At 42.0% G+C, this 14,365-nt stretch overlaps 3 protein-coding genes across 6 annotated transcripts; 2 read left to right on the top strand and 1 right to left on the bottom strand.

The window, feature by feature from the left end:
* Nucleotides 1-85: 85 nt before the first annotated feature.
* LOC109486400 lies at nucleotides 86-3,320 on the top strand. Of its 3 annotated transcripts, none has more exons than XM_019790229.1 (2): nucleotides 86-751; nucleotides 1,673-3,320. In XM_019790229.1, the coding sequence occupies exon 2, from the start codon at nucleotides 1,746-1,748 to the stop codon at nucleotides 2,646-2,648; it is 903 nt and encodes a 300-aa protein (XP_019645788.1). In that variant the 5' UTR covers nucleotides 86-751; nucleotides 1,673-1,745; the 3' UTR covers nucleotides 2,649-3,320. The 3 variants fall into 3 exon arrangements, with proteins under 3 accessions (XP_019645788.1, XP_019645789.1, XP_019645790.1); XM_019790230.1 differs by lacking the exon at nucleotides 86-751 and adding an exon at nucleotides 1,323-1,487 and having other exon boundaries at nucleotides 1,664-3,320; XM_019790231.1 differs by lacking the exon at nucleotides 86-751 and adding an exon at nucleotides 1,323-1,496.
* Nucleotides 3,321-3,374: 54 nt separating this feature from the next.
* On the bottom strand, nucleotides 3,375-6,581 carry LOC109486402. The gene is made up of 7 exons (XM_019790232.1): nucleotides 6,530-6,581; nucleotides 6,087-6,231; nucleotides 5,517-5,717; nucleotides 5,260-5,365; nucleotides 4,733-4,890; nucleotides 4,403-4,615; nucleotides 3,375-4,104 (listed from the first exon to the last, which is right to left on the bottom strand). The coding sequence occupies exons 2-7, from the start codon at nucleotides 6,217-6,219 to the stop codon at nucleotides 3,392-3,394; spliced, it is 1,524 nt and encodes a 507-aa protein (XP_019645791.1). The 5' UTR covers nucleotides 6,220-6,231; nucleotides 6,530-6,581; the 3' UTR covers nucleotides 3,375-3,391.
* A 225-nt stretch (nucleotides 6,582-6,806) lies between these two features.
* On the top strand, nucleotides 6,807-9,852 carry LOC109486405 (transcription elongation factor 1 homolog). Of its 2 annotated transcripts, none has more exons than XM_019790239.1 (4): nucleotides 6,807-6,933; nucleotides 7,510-7,654; nucleotides 9,012-9,082; nucleotides 9,434-9,852. In XM_019790239.1, the coding sequence occupies exons 2-4, from the start codon at nucleotides 7,542-7,544 to the stop codon at nucleotides 9,496-9,498; spliced, it is 249 nt and encodes an 82-aa protein (XP_019645798.1). In that variant the 5' UTR covers nucleotides 6,807-6,933; nucleotides 7,510-7,541; the 3' UTR covers nucleotides 9,499-9,852. The 2 variants fall into 2 exon arrangements, with proteins under 2 accessions (XP_019645798.1, XP_019645797.1); XM_019790238.1 differs by lacking the exon at nucleotides 7,510-7,654 and adding an exon at nucleotides 8,512-8,634 and having other exon boundaries at nucleotides 6,821-6,933.
* The last annotated feature ends 4,513 nt before the right edge of the window (nucleotides 9,853-14,365 follow it).

Genomic DNA, 14,365 nt, shown 5'->3' with positions numbered 1-14,365 from the left:
GTAAAATTTGAAAATTTGATCTCTGTGTAATCCTTGTGTTCGAATAAAGTTCAACATTTTACTATTATACACTTCTACACCGCCACTAAGAGTTGGTTATGCTAATGAGCCCGTGCGCTCATAGTTTATGTGACCCCTCCAGGAGTCAGTCCTAACACCGACTCCGTGTTGTAAACACGTCTGGAATAAAACTCCTCGTCTGCACTTGTCGTTGTCCGAGTTGTTCAACGCGTCCTTGGTCACTAACTGGCGTGGCGGCAGCGCTGGGAAACGTCCAACCCATGCTTCGTCAAAACTTCGTCCAAGAGATCGCACCTTAAAGCATCCGGAGAGTGACACGCAACGAGGCGGACAGACATCCTCCTTTGACCGCAGAAAGAGTCACCCGAGGTCAGCAAGCCTTCCCTGACCCTCAGCCTTTCGCCACATTCCACGCGGAACCACTTTCGGCGACGGCACACCCAGGGAGGCGACCGACGGGGCTCCAAGACGCAACCGGGAATACTGTCCACAGTTATTCCAGCCGGCGGAGAATCGACATTCTCCGGCCACATCCGGTAGTGCAGCGCGCCCGCCATCTTGTTTCTTTGTGAGTTCAACCACGCATCCGGGCAGCCCTTCCCCGAAGAGGACAATTTCGTGCCGGTTGGCGACCGAACCAAGAGAGTTCCCCGCACCGGACGGATTGGGCCAACCTTCGTTTAGGAAGACAGCTTGCGCCGGGTCCGCAACCGAACTGCACCAAAACAAGGCGTGTTCTAGCCTGGATGCCAGACCCAAAGCACACTGGACACAAAATATCTCAGTGTGCTAGGGTCTGGTAGGGTCTCTTAGGAAAGGCTCTCGAGCAAAGGGTGGAGAAGCTGTGATTGATGACCCCTCACACCACAGGTAGCCTGTTACATGGTATCACCATTGGTCAGCAGGAGACAATCTTGGGCTCAACAGTTAATCATTAACCAGTCAATTTTCTAAATGTTTTTGGAGTTTATTTTCCAAAATAACAGCAGAACTTAGTCTAATAGTAGAAGTAGTGTACAGCCCAGGCTTTCCTGTTTGTTTAGGTAACAGTCCTCTAACACATTAGGACAAGATACACCTTATCTACAGTTTTATCTCATCTGCTGGTGAAGATTCAAAGATCCAGCTGGGAGTTTTTAACCAATCATAGCAGAGGTGTAGAATTGCTTCCTGCTGTGCCACCAATTGGGCCTTACGCTCAGATACTGAGCGTTCGAGTGGCAGGTCTATCTGACCCTACCAGACCCAGGCTCACTGAGATATTTGTGTCCAGTGTGCTATGGGTCTGGAACCCAGGCTAGGCGTGTTCCTGCATCGCCCAAACCACGCATCCGGGCAGCCCTTCCCCGAAGAGGACAATTTCGTGCCGGTTGGCGACCGAACCAAGAGAGTTCCCCGCACCGGACGGATTGGGCCAACCTTCGTTTAGGAAGACAGCTTGCGCCGGGTCCGCAACCGAACTGCACCAAAACAAGGCGTGTTCCTGCATCGCCCAGACGACGCATCCGGGCAGCCCTTCCCCGAAGAGGACAATTTCGTGCCGGTTGGCGACCGAACCAAGAGAGTTCCCCGCACCGGACGGATTGGGCCAACCTTCGTTTAGGAAGACAGCTTGGCCGCCGGGTCCGCAACCGAACTGCACCAAAACAAGGCGTGTTCCTGCATCGCCCAGACGAACGCACGTGCTTCTCTCGGTCAGTTCCTTTGTTCTTTGTTCTGACATCATGGCGACCGCCACTCGAGCTCCGCGCCAGTGGTGCTTAACCAAGACTGAGACGATCAACTCCTTCGAGAACTGGCGATCGAACCTCGTGTACGTTCTGTCCCTCGACACCAAATTTGCTCCTTTCCTGACCGACGGATTCACCTGGCAAAAGAAAGGAGTAGAGAACCGCGGTCTCGCGAACGATGCCGACCCTGTCCCAGAAAACGCACGGCGAACAGCGGCGCAGAAGGCGGCCAGCTTGGACCTTATGTTGGGACAGATTGCTAACTTCTGCCCCATCATTTCCCGTAACCGTATAGTCAAGGCAAGTACCTCTTTGTCAGATATATGGCAAGCGATACGGCTTCACTTCGGTTTTCAGTCCACCGGAGGGTACTTTTTGGACATTGCTAGCGTCAAGTTAGAACCAAACGAGAGACCGGAAGATTTATTCCAGCGGCTGACAGCAGCCGTAGACGACAACTTACTTACCAGTGCGGGGGGTATTACCCATCACGGTGAAGCTGTAACCACCGACGAAGAAGTCACTCCATCATTGGAAAACATGATAGTACTGTTATGGCTGAGAATGCTACACACAGATCTCCCTGCCCTAGTAAAACAGAGGTATGGAGCAGAGTTGAGACACAAGACGTTGGCTTCTATCAAACCTGAGATTTCATTGGCCCTTAAGTCCCTGCTAGCTGAGCTACACTGTACTGAAGAAATCAGAACCTTGCGACTGCAGCATCCCCGCAAACAGTTTCAGGGACAGCAACCCCAGAACAAGAAAGAGTGCCCTCTGTGCAAGCAATCAGGCAGACCTTCCATCGACCACTACTTGAGTGCCTGCCCACATCTCCCGGAAGCCGATCGCGAGTACATACTACGACCAAGACACCACCGTGATAACACAATCTAGACCCGAACTGTACCGGCCACACCACGAACTGAACTGTACCTGTTACAGAACATTCAAAATCGCTACCTGAACATCTACTTGACGAACATTCTGAACTCTGACCCACTCGTAATATGATATGTGATCCTCCACCCACATGTAGTACGATGATATACATGTATTTCTTATGTTCACATGCAGTATCTAGTAGGATATATATTTGTTATCTTGACTCATCCAGCAAGGCTAGTTAGTGACCTAGTTTTAGATACTGATATAGATAAAAGATAGTAGAAGGTCAGCCAAGTTCAGGGCTAGTTCGTTACCTCTTGTTTAAGACATAATCAGTTGTATCTTAAACGTGATTAATCAAACTAAGACCAAAGTTTGCAACTGGTTTCCAGTAGTGCACTTTAACATGAGCTGTTGAGTTCTAAAGTTTCAAGTTAGCTAGACTTTGTTTTACTAAGCATATGTAGTAGCCAGTATACTAATATATGTTTCAAACGTTACGTTAACCTCCGTAGAAAGATAGAAAGAAAGAAGCAAAGAAAGAAGAAAAGGAATCACGCCACTAAGAGTTGGTTATGCTAATGAGCCCGTGCGCTCATAGTTTATGTGACCCCTCCAGGAGTCAGTCCTAACACCGACTCCGTGTTGTAAACACGTCTGGAATAAAACTCCTCGTCTGCACTTGTCGTTGTCCGAGTTGTTCAACGCGTCCTTGGTCACTAACTGGCGCACAGTACAGCAAAACATAGATGTCAGCTAACATCTCTACTGTTTTCACCATCTTTTTGCATGGTATTTCCCTTCATAAGTCTTGCCCACACATCATTAGGATCATCTGTGGGGCGGGGCAACGTCCGAGCGATTTCTCCAATCAGAGTCAATGAGTTGTGGTTGATCAGATGATTTTCCACCTTGGCATCAATCAGCTTTCTCTCTACATTAGCCCGGCTCTTCTTCACAAACTCCTGCTGCTGGAGTGCCCCCTGTCTTTTCACACAGGACCTGCAGGTTCTCGGGTTGTGCACCTTTGCCTTGGCTCCCCTTTTCATGTCTAGCATCATGGTGTCAAGCTTTATCCTGTCCACTAAACCTCGTGGAACTGAACTGTCTGTACTCTGGGCATCAGCACTGGGTGGATTTTTCTTTGACAGGGCTATACTTAATGTTTTACCAGTTTCACCAACCAAATCAACAGAGGAGTTCAAATCATTCTGTGGAGGTGCGATTTCCACTACTGCCTTCCTGACACCTGACATGCTGCTGCCTCTCTCTTCAGGTAACTTTGATTTCTTTTTGTGCCTTCTGCTTGTTTTTGTTCTGTCCACAGCATCTTTTTCTTTCCTGGTGTATCTTGTTTCCTTAGAAGCACTACTGGAGCTTGGCTTGTGACTTCTGTGTGTCTTGTCTGTGGTAGGTTTTACTGTGTCCTGCTTCCTTTGAGGACTTTTCTCAGTTCCTTTGGCATCTAAAGAGCAAATAAATTTCATATAATCAATGTATAGATAAATGTATCAGTATCTTTGAGTTCACCATTGAAACAGTAGTGGCAATAGCCTGGGTACCATCCAGATTTTGTTCCGCTACGCTAGAAAAAATTTGGATTGTACCTAGGTTATAGTAGCAACACCAAGGAGATGCCAGTGCCAGTTTGTAGGTGGGATGAGTTTGCAGCAGTGAAGTGACCATGAAAACTATGAACTTGAAAAAAAAACACAAATATTTTCAACATCTAAACTATACTTTATACAAATAAGTTCCATTACCTGACATACTACTAGCTCTTTCTTTCAGCAATTGCAGCTTCCTCGAACAGAACTCCAGCAGTTCAGGTGTGACTTTGATGTCTTCTTCACCTGGTTTCGCTGCCTCGTGCAGGGTTGAACTGCTGGCCATCACTTCTGTGTCTAACAAGGCTGAGCTGTTCTGTTTAACCAGTTGGCATGCTCGGTGTAAGAAGTTTGACCTGGCTTCAGATTCTGGAAGTATGAAGTAGTTGCTGGGGTTAACAATTTTCCAGTAACCATTCAATGTGTCTGTCATTACAAAAAAAAAACATCAAATTTACTGGGATATCCAAAGACATGTTTAATTACCTTTTTCAGCTGATACAGATTCTGTGGCTGAACTCTGACCTCCTGAAGACTCAAAGTCGTCACTTGAGTAACCATGGTAACCATCTCCATGGTGATCACTGGTCTCATCCTCCAACTCCTCTTTCACCGAGCCTGACTCAACAGAGCTCCTGTCTGACCTACAAGTCATAATTAGAAGAAATATTATTACTGGTACATATATGTTGCATATGTTGGATGTTGCCTCTATAATCTGAAGCCAAACATTTCCAGCATTATAATAGGGACTTCCAACAAGCAGATCTATGAAAACTTTGATGAAACTGTCAAAACTGCTGACAGTAACAGAACTACTGATAGTAACTGATCTGCTGACGTACAGGAACAGAACTTTGCATTGAAGGGTCTATAAACTAATGTGGAAGGATTCACCTGTAGTGGTATGTGAAAAGCATTGTATTGCCAGTCCTCATGCACACAAATGCACATGCATATACAGTGCATGTAAGTTTGTAACGTTATACACAAACACACACACACACACACACCTCACATCCTCCTCGGCAACTGATGTGGCACTAGTGGTGATAAAATCCTCAGAGTAGCTGGCATCTCTGTCTGCAGCTGAGTCTTCTGTCAGCTCTGTGGAAATATCTGAAAAACAGCACATTATTATACAGCAACTTGAGCTGAGCAAGTCACTTTGTCAGAATCTTATCTGAATCTCCTTTTTGAGAGGAGAGACAAAATCAAAGTTTTCCTAAATCCATCAAAACAGTGACATGAAATAAAAAGCTAATCCTACCTTGTGAGAGACTAACCCCAGTAGTTGTACTACTGTGTGACCATCTCTCCACGATCCTCCCGCTGCTGCTGAGGGAGCTACGCGACTCACTCTCTCCGATAGACGACACGCTGTACACCTGGAGGTGTCCGCCATTCTCCGAGGTCAGCGATGTTCTGTCAGACGATTGCGAAACATCCTCTGACCAACGCTCTTGCGACTCTGAAGAAAAGGTATATAGTGACTACAAATAAAACATTTGCAAAGCAAATGCATAATGTTTACCTTCACATATGGTATGCTCCGTTATTCTTAGTCTTACTCAAAACACATTCAAATATATGGTGACAGGAGTACTAGTCTAAATCTCTCCTGCTAAAAATTTGCAACATGATGTAACCCATGGTGACAGTTACTAGTTACCATGGTGACAGACATCTAGTTCAGGTCATTGACCTTATTAGTTTGGAGAAGAAGAAGAGGAAACCAAAAATAATATGTTTTCTCTTCGGTAAACATAAAGTAACTTTATAGACATGGGACACTGATTATTTCCTCTTTAAAGTTCAAAGATATTGATATTAAGCTTACCTGATGTGTGAGTCCTTGAAAGTGAGTCATCATGGTCAAGGTCGGCTTCTTTTCTACGTCCTTCTCCGACAGACGCTTCTGTTTGACTGTCACTCGCCTCCGTAAAGGTGTCATCTTCATAGGGGGACGACATGGTCTGCTACACCTGAAACATTTTCATTGGGGGACAATATGGTATGCTACACCTGTCAAATATTGATAAGGGAACAACATTGCCTAGTACTACACCTGTCACATATTCACAGGGAGACAACCTGGTCTGTTACACCGAGAAATTCCTATTTCTGACGTCATGATCGGAATGTTTTCAGTCTTAAGAAAAAACAGACACGACCCTGACACTATCTACTCATTGCTACTGGTCTAGATTACCAACATATTTCCTATAAACAACGTAGGAAAAAGATTATCGGGGGTACAATTCTTAGATTTCAATTTCCCACCATTTCTGTTGTTGTCGATGATGAATTTCTCCCACCATGCCTCAGAAAGAATATACCACTGGTTAAAAGGGGGGATAGTATGATTTTTATGAAATTTGCTAAAGCATGTATTTATGTTCGGAATAAAATCACACAAAAGGACAAATGAAAGAAAGAAGGAAGATATGTATTGAGATAGATTGAGACGTAATAAATAAAGAACCGTTGTAATTATGACAAAATTTTTTAATCGCAGTGAAAAGAATTTAACACCCCTCCTGGAAATAGTGGTATAGTTCAGTAACCTGTGACCTTTGTAGAAAGACGCAGTGCGACGAGGCCGACAGATTTCTGTGTAGTCGTCAGAATTTTCGGCGATTTCGTCATTTTCTAGCGAATTTACACCGTATATCGGTCCGGATTTGGTATGTATACACTCTATAGCATTATTGGTGGAAATTTTAGGGTATGATTTAGATAAAAACTGACATTTTGGGCCAAAATTTGAGTTACTTTCTGAGGTAAACATGGAGCTACAGAAATATTTTATGACGCATGGAGGATACTTGTGAGATAATTTTGCTGGTTTCTCAGTACACTTAACGGTGTTTCTAAGAGATGAATGTATCTTTATCATGACTTAATAAGTACAAAATGTACTAGTTTTACTTCAGAGCATGAAGAGCGAAGACCCAAGAACTAAGGTAGAAACGGATACTGGTATACATGTAGTTTGATTGGGTATCATGGCATGGTGGAAAACCTTTGTTTGAATCGTAACTGCTCCACCTTTCTTCATCGCCTTACTAACAGCATTTGTTGTAAATTTGTAATGTTGACGATTGATTATTGCCTCCCTACCCTTTGTAAGACTGAATTCTAGGACTGCACTAATACATGTAGCACCTTGTCATAGCACACAATTGGCTTGTATAATTTACATGTAATGTTACATGCACTATCGGGACTCACCACAGAGATTGTCCTTACTGCATGTGTAGGTTGTTGTGCAGTGCCTGCTACACTAACAAAGATGGGACGCCGCAAGTCAAAGAGGAAGCCAGAGGCGAAAAAGCGGCAGGACCCGCTGGAGACCCAGTTCACGTGTCCGTTCTGTAACCACGAAAAGGCTTGCGAAGTGAAGATGTAAGATACGACAAGGATATGTCTATATGTTTGGTGTATTTGTACACACCTTTCTGTAAGTGATACAGCCTTACTTCAAGAATAGGGGTGTTCAGTGTACCTGGGTACCAATTCTAAGATGTCCTCTTGTTTCAGCTACATGTCCTGTGCCTGTGTCTGTTTAGAAATTAGATGATATGTTAAATAAAAGCTGATGGCCATGCACTGAAAATACACTATGTTGTCATCCAAGGTACTAACTTAGTAAGTGTAGAGTCTACTTTTAAGTGTAAAACTAGAACTAAAATAAAGGTTTTGACATGTGGACATGTAGGTAGAGGACATCTTCAGAAGAAATTTTCTTCACATACTCTACACACATGTACACATATACACACGGTGTATGTATTAGTTTTTAGGCATTTCTTGTACGCACAGTGCTTATAAACTTTTATTTCTTCTGTTCTCTGATGTGTTCTTCTTCCTTCATTATGTGTTGCTACCCATCCTTTTCCATGCTGCTAACTGTATGTACATCCCAAATTTGCTTTCTATTCTGTCATAAACTCTTCCACTGTATGCTTTTCATTCAATACATTTTCTTTCATTGGTGATAACTGTTCTGTCCTCTCCATGTTTCCTTCCCATTTACAACTTTGCTGTCCCACCTCCTGTTTTTCAATGCGTATCTGCTATGCTGTTCCTTTTCTGTCATGCATGTCTATGTTGCTATCCCTTTGCTGATATGCAACACCCTTCCTAATACTTTGCTGTCCCCGATTCTGCACACCACCTTTCTACCACTCTGCTATCCTCTTGCTGTCAATGTCTTCTTTGCTGTCCATCTGCTGTTCCACACCACCATCTCCCGTGCCCAGTTAGAACATGGGTCGTCGGCGTAAAAGTAGCAAACCTCCGCCCAAGAAAAAGATGACGGAGCCGTTACAGATCGTGTTTCCCTGTCCCTTCTGTAATCACGAGAAATCCTGTGAGGTCAACTTGTAAGGGATCATTTTGATGCTACTGCTTTCTTTTATTGCTTTGTATTTACTTTGAAATTAATCATTCTGTCGTGTAAAGAAAAACTGTTGCCTTACAATTTCAATATTTTGTTTTCTGCACCCATTGAATACTTCCTTTATAATCTTTTATCAATTACATTTTGTATTATCTCTGTTGGCAAGGCTAAAACCTTCAGTTAAAAATTTTTGATTTTCTACCAGTAATTCCTTTGATCCTTGTTTTACATTGTTTACGTATCATGTATACATCACGTCAAAATCAGCAAATCTTGGTCATAGAATCCAGTCAGTACAATTTATATTAGATCATGAATTTTGATTGTGGACTAATAGCTGTTTCTATTTTATTTTCCCAGGGATCGAACTCGGAATGTTGGCACGGTAACATGTCGAGTCTGCCTGGAGGACTTCCAAACTCCAATTAACTGTATCCTTTCTGGGAACATCTTACATTACAAAGATGTGATCATTCATTCATTGAAATCTTGGCTCTAAGAAAAAGTCAGCAAATGGTTTTTTCCTCAGGGACGAAGGTAACCGAAAGTATATTGCATGTATTCTGTGTGCCTAAAACCCATTTACATTGGAAGGGTTGTTGATTGCTGTAAAATTTAAAAGCAAACCTTCATGGCAGAAAAAAAAAACAAATGCAGGGAAAAAACTCAAATCAGTTCTCTAAATTGATAAAAGTGCTACTTTTAGAGTCATAATATGTCCATCGTGCAAGACTTCTAAAATTCTAGCATGTTTTGTGAATTCCTTGACTTCTCTTCCCCAGACTTGTCAGAAGCAGTGGACGTCTACAGCGATTGGATAGATGCCTGTGAATCAGCCAATCAGTAGCAGCGACACAAATTGACAGCTTTCATCAAAGGCTGAATTGTGATTGGACAGTTGCACAGTGTGATAGCCAATGAGGATGATGCTTTTTGCTTAATACGGGGGCAAAGTTTGGATGAGTCAACTAGACTAGATGATAAGAGTAGAAGATTGTATGAAGTACCATAACAGTTGTCCACTGCTGATTCTAAATACATAATTATTACTAGTACCCCTGGAACATGTAGGTGTTTTGTGTGTGAAATTTCTGTAGCCTTACATGTACACTGTATGTGGCTTCTTCAATAATCACAAAAATGTCAGCCACTTATTCTGATACAAGCTCTACAGAAAGCTGTAGCAGGAAATGAAGCTAGTTCAGTAGTTGTTTAGTAATCATGGGTGAAAGGAAACAAGGTTTGTTAAGATTTTTTTAAAGTTGCTTGTAAACTTCATGCAATCAGTTTTGCAACATGATGATGACAAGGGTTGCCAAGAGTAACAAGGAAGGCCTTGAGATCTTAGTTACGACTAATAAGCAACTGGCCGTGTTTTGTAATAAGTATTTTACAACCCTTATGTACAGTTAGTGAGGGTACAATTGTGTATCTAGCTTTTGTGAACAATTTAGCCATCATGCCTTTGTTTTTTTTTTGGCCTTTTGCTGTTGTCCACATAACCAGATTACTTGAAAGTGATTCAAGGGAAAAATGTTTCAAACAACTTGGGGTCCATGGGAGGAAACTTAAACATGTTATATTTCAACATTAGTGATGCATTTCACATCTACATGTAATGTTACATGTTCTGTAGGAAGAAGGTATAGAATCTCCTATGCTGAGTATATACAGCAATGTGATAAGGAAATACATGTACTAACAAACTGAAGGTACTCTGTCCCTTTTTTAAAAGTTGTGAATGATGTGACAGTACAAACATGTATGTCATCCATACTGGCGTCTGGCAGTCAGGGCCTGGTCACACATGTTGTGCGATCATCATGCAATTACAAACTGAATGCAATCTTGGGATAGTTTTGAATCTGTCCAGCCTGTCTTATAGATCCTTGTAGGCAGTTGATTCTGTCGCAGCCTGCTTGAAAATTCTATGACATCAAAATTGTGTGATGACCTACAATGAATGTGAGTGCACCATTCTTATCAGAAGAGTGTTTGCACGATAGAATACAGTAGCCATTGTTGAAAAGAGTTGGAGAGCCCATGCCTTTGTAATCTTCTTCAGAACCAGTGTACATTGTACTGGCCTGAGACTTAAAATGGGTATAGACACATCAAAGCATTTTAATTTCTTTAGAAAAGAAGACTTGACAATTCACCATTTTAATTAAGGAACACTACTAACGTTGAACGTTCAACTATCACACCTTCAAATTGTTAGGAATTGCTTTCTAGATTTGCTTTTGCCCTGATATACGTAAATACTTGTATAATATTTACTTAGAATGTTATAAAATGTTGAAATAAATGAAATAAAAATATTTCTGTTGCCCTTTGTTGAGACAACAAAGAAAAGAAATGGCAGAAATATTGCCAAAAAAGCTCCATATTCAGACGCTCGTACTAGCCGTTGTAGGAATTCCCGTCTCAAAATGAGCATATGCCTGACTAAAACAATTATTCCCTGATATATCTGTGATATTCAATTAGTCAGGAGAAGCCTCAATGTCAAGAACAAGAGCTGGAAAGACCTGGAGTAAAACCCCCATAAGAGCCCATCGCGTTTCCCAAGTCACGAAATGGCCAAATCTGGGAATGAGCGAGGCTTCGTTAGCGAGATACGGACCTTTCCGGAGCGGGGGCTCCAAAACGGGGGTGTGATAGGGGATGAATTTCCGCTTTTTCAATTTTAGAAAAATGAAAATTTTGGCATTTTTCGGCCTCCCTGTTTTTAGAGTACACTCCTTGTGGTCTCCTTTCTATTTCTACTTATTGCCTTTGTCCAAATGTTCTTCATTCTCAAGTTATACGTCAAAACGTGGTTTTGCGATCAGCTGATAGCTTGCAGAAGTGGTCACAACCTTTGCGGAAGTGAATTTTCCGTGTCGATCACATTACCATATGAATGGTAACCAAGCAGATGCATGGTGGAAGGTGAAATCGTAACAGCTCTGTTTCCATTCATATGATATTGAGATTCGCACCGAAAAATTCACAAAATTGATTTTCTTCGTATATTGCAGTCGGTGTGTTAATATTCAGTTTGTTGTCATGAAGAAAAGGCCAGGTTCAAACTGAAGCTATCCCTGTCCTTGGTGCTGAAAGCTATCCCTACACATGCCCCCCTCCCCTGTTCGTAAGAATATTACGCGGTTGCCGAGCATTTTTACCTCCCTTAACCTCATAAATCGACTCCTTTCCTCTGTAGAGTCAGTTCTTACGTGACTCTGTGGGTTATCTGTCATAATTGTTTCTCTTTATTATCCAATCAGGCTCGACGACTCAAACACAAAGACATGATGAGAACCAATCAGCATCAAGGATACATCGGTTAATGACCCTCTGCGCCATGTATCAAAAGCGACTTCTAGCAGCCAGTGAAATTATTGCATGTAAAAATCTCCTCAAGTACCTGCAATAATTGCGTGAACTGCTAGAGGCCCTCATTGACACGTGTGATGAATTAGTATTATGGCGCCCGTGGATGCATTACAGCATCCAATTAACTAAAACGTGAGGGAGTAAACTTTGTAAAGAAGGGTGCACGTTCGCCAGGGATGGAAAGATTCTTCTGGACACCTCAGGTATGAATTATTACACTTCTAGAAAGAGTTTGGTGGAAAAACTGGAACGAAAAGTTTATGCGTTTATGCGTTTTATTGATGTTTCTTTCATTTTTCTTTACTTAACATATTTCCTTGATTTCGTTCTTAATATCTTGATTTCGTTCTTAATATCAGTTCTAAGCGCCCAGAAACAACCTAGATGTGAAGAATACATCATATAGAAGATATTGCAACAACTAGTCTTGTAATGGTTTGCGCTATTTTTACATTAAACGCCAATGTTTACACCCATTCCTGCCTATATTTAAACCAGCATATCTACTCAGTTCGCCTGAAGGATTACGTAACTACCTCGCATGACGTAATGCGGCACCTGGACTTAATGTATGCATATTTTTGAGCCTCGCTATCAGAAGAAATCCGTTGATTTGATTGGTCCGCTTTTTAATCGAATAATCGAGCTCAGCTAAGACCTGTCAAATGGCCATTTTACAGTTATTGCATAACTTTTGAAAATCTAAGACTTGCTTCGCTAGAAGCGTCCTTTATTAGTCACAAATTCAAATCACAAATACAAGATGAAATTCAAAATTAAATCATGCATCTTTTAGGCCTGCGTAAATCTTATGTTAACTTGATTATCGAATGCAAATTTTGCTCATGATTTACAGGTGGCATGACACATGTGCGTGAAACACACCTTTCCAACATGGCGAGTGTGCATGGAAGGGAAGAACGAGCGGGTAAAAATTCCGCTCAGGAAGACGCGCCACGCCCGTTTTAGTGGTAAGTTGTACTTCAAATTGTCGTTGATACTCTCCGGACTTTTATGGATAAATCTCCTTTAAGTAAAACGAAGCAAAAAGACAGAATTTCGATAATAAGTTTCGGCAACTGTCCCCCACGAGTTAACGCTGCACTAAGTTAAGTAACCGATGGGGGCGCATTTGCGTGGTCGATAAAAAAAGCACTTTCATTTCTTCAAATGTTTATTAATTTTCTTTTTTGCACCGTAGCCACCAGTTCTTTGAACACGAGTCAATCAATTACTATTCAATGAGGGTGAAATTGATAATCCTAAAATAGAAGAACTACCCCAATCTTAAGAGGTGCACTTTGTAAATAATCCGCTGAGGGGCGCTTTTATGTGACCCCTGACCTGAACAGTTTTGCTTGAAACGTGGTTTGTTGTTGTCATTTGTGTTTTGGTCAAATTCTATGCGTTTCCATGTAAAGCAAAGGTGTTCCGAGGCCGATAGCAGACAGAGGGGACACGATGGTACAGTTTGTGTAGAGGATGACAAGGATAAGGTGATAGATTTGGAAGGAGGGGAGACAGACGACCGGTAACGTTAATATTTTGGAGTGGGGAGGGGGGCAGTAACAGAGTTGTTTTATGTATCAAAGACCGTATCCAGGGTTATGATATACGTCACATAGTGCTCAGGAAGGTAAATTTGTCTGTAGAAAAGACACCAAGAATCCGTCATAAGATTAGAGACTGTCCGAGAAGCGGTGTTTTGGCCTGGAACAGTTCAGGACTTTTCTACGCACCAGTTGTTGAGCGGTATAAAGTCCCAAACACTCTCGAGCTTGACTTTGTAGCTGCGGTGACAGTTGGAGGGCTTCTTGCTTGCAGTCTTATACATTGGCCTAAAGTATTTGACTTTGTTAAAATCTAATATTGGAATTTTGATATTTGTCACGCGCGCCGGACGTCGACGTGTACTAATTAGAAAAATTGATGACTCTAACAATACTTGAATATGATCATTTGTATGCCTTGTTGCTCTTTAATACTGAAGCTCCTATGCATGTTGTTTCAGATTTGGAATTGAAATACATCGAAGAGCTCCAAACCAAGGGAATTGTTTTCAGAAGTAACGTTGTGGTAGGTACATTGTTTTTTTGGAAACGCAACCGTTTGGAACAACAAATGTTGGTGGCATTGTGTTCCCGGGTTTTAATCCCACTAGCAGGTCTGTATACTCATGAAGGGGCATCTTCAAGTCCTTTCATGACTTATTGATCACGGATCAAATCTTAATTCTTATTCACTTAAAGTCATTGGAGTCAGGAAACTTCAACTGCTTCCTAAGTTGAAATCTTATTATTAGTTAATAATAACTATTCATGACAGTTTCATTG

The sequence above is a fragment of the Branchiostoma belcheri genome, unplaced genomic scaffold (assembly GCF_001625305.1).
Source record: "Branchiostoma belcheri isolate BF01 breed outbred unplaced genomic scaffold, Haploidv18h27 scaffold8, whole genome shotgun sequence".
NCBI lineage: Eukaryota > Metazoa > Chordata > Leptocardii > Amphioxiformes > Branchiostomatidae > Branchiostoma > Branchiostoma belcheri.
The sequence above is the reverse complement of the archived record's forward strand: the minus strand, read 5'-3'. Positions and strand labels throughout refer to the sequence as shown.

Coding starts and splice junctions, on each gene's coding strand:
- LOC109486405 (XM_019790238.1), top strand. CDS start 8,519: ATGGGTCGTCGGCGTAAAAGTAGCAAACCTCCGCCCAAGAAAAAGATG. Junction 8,635..9,011: donor AAATCCTGTGAGGTCAACTT/GTAAGGGATCAT, acceptor TTATTTTCCCAG/GGATCGAACTCGGAATGTTG. Junction 9,083..9,433: donor CTTCCAAACTCCAATTAACT/GTATCCTTTCTG, acceptor TCTCTTCCCCAG/ACTTGTCAGAAGCAGTGGAC.
- LOC109486402 (XM_019790232.1), bottom strand. CDS start 6,219: ATGTCGTCCCCCTATGAAGATGACACCTTTACGGAGGCGAGTGACAGT. Junction 5,366..5,516: donor TGGGGTTAGTCTCTCACAAG/GTAGGATTAGCT, acceptor GCTGTTTTTCAG/ATATTTCCACAGAGCTGACA. Junction 4,616..4,732: donor ATCTGTATCAGCTGAAAAAG/GTAATTAAACAT, acceptor TCATACTTCCAG/AATCTGAAGCCAGGTCAAAC.
- LOC109486400 (XM_019790229.1), top strand. CDS start 1,746: ATGGCGACCGCCACTCGAGCTCCGCGCCAGTGGTGCTTAACCAAGACT.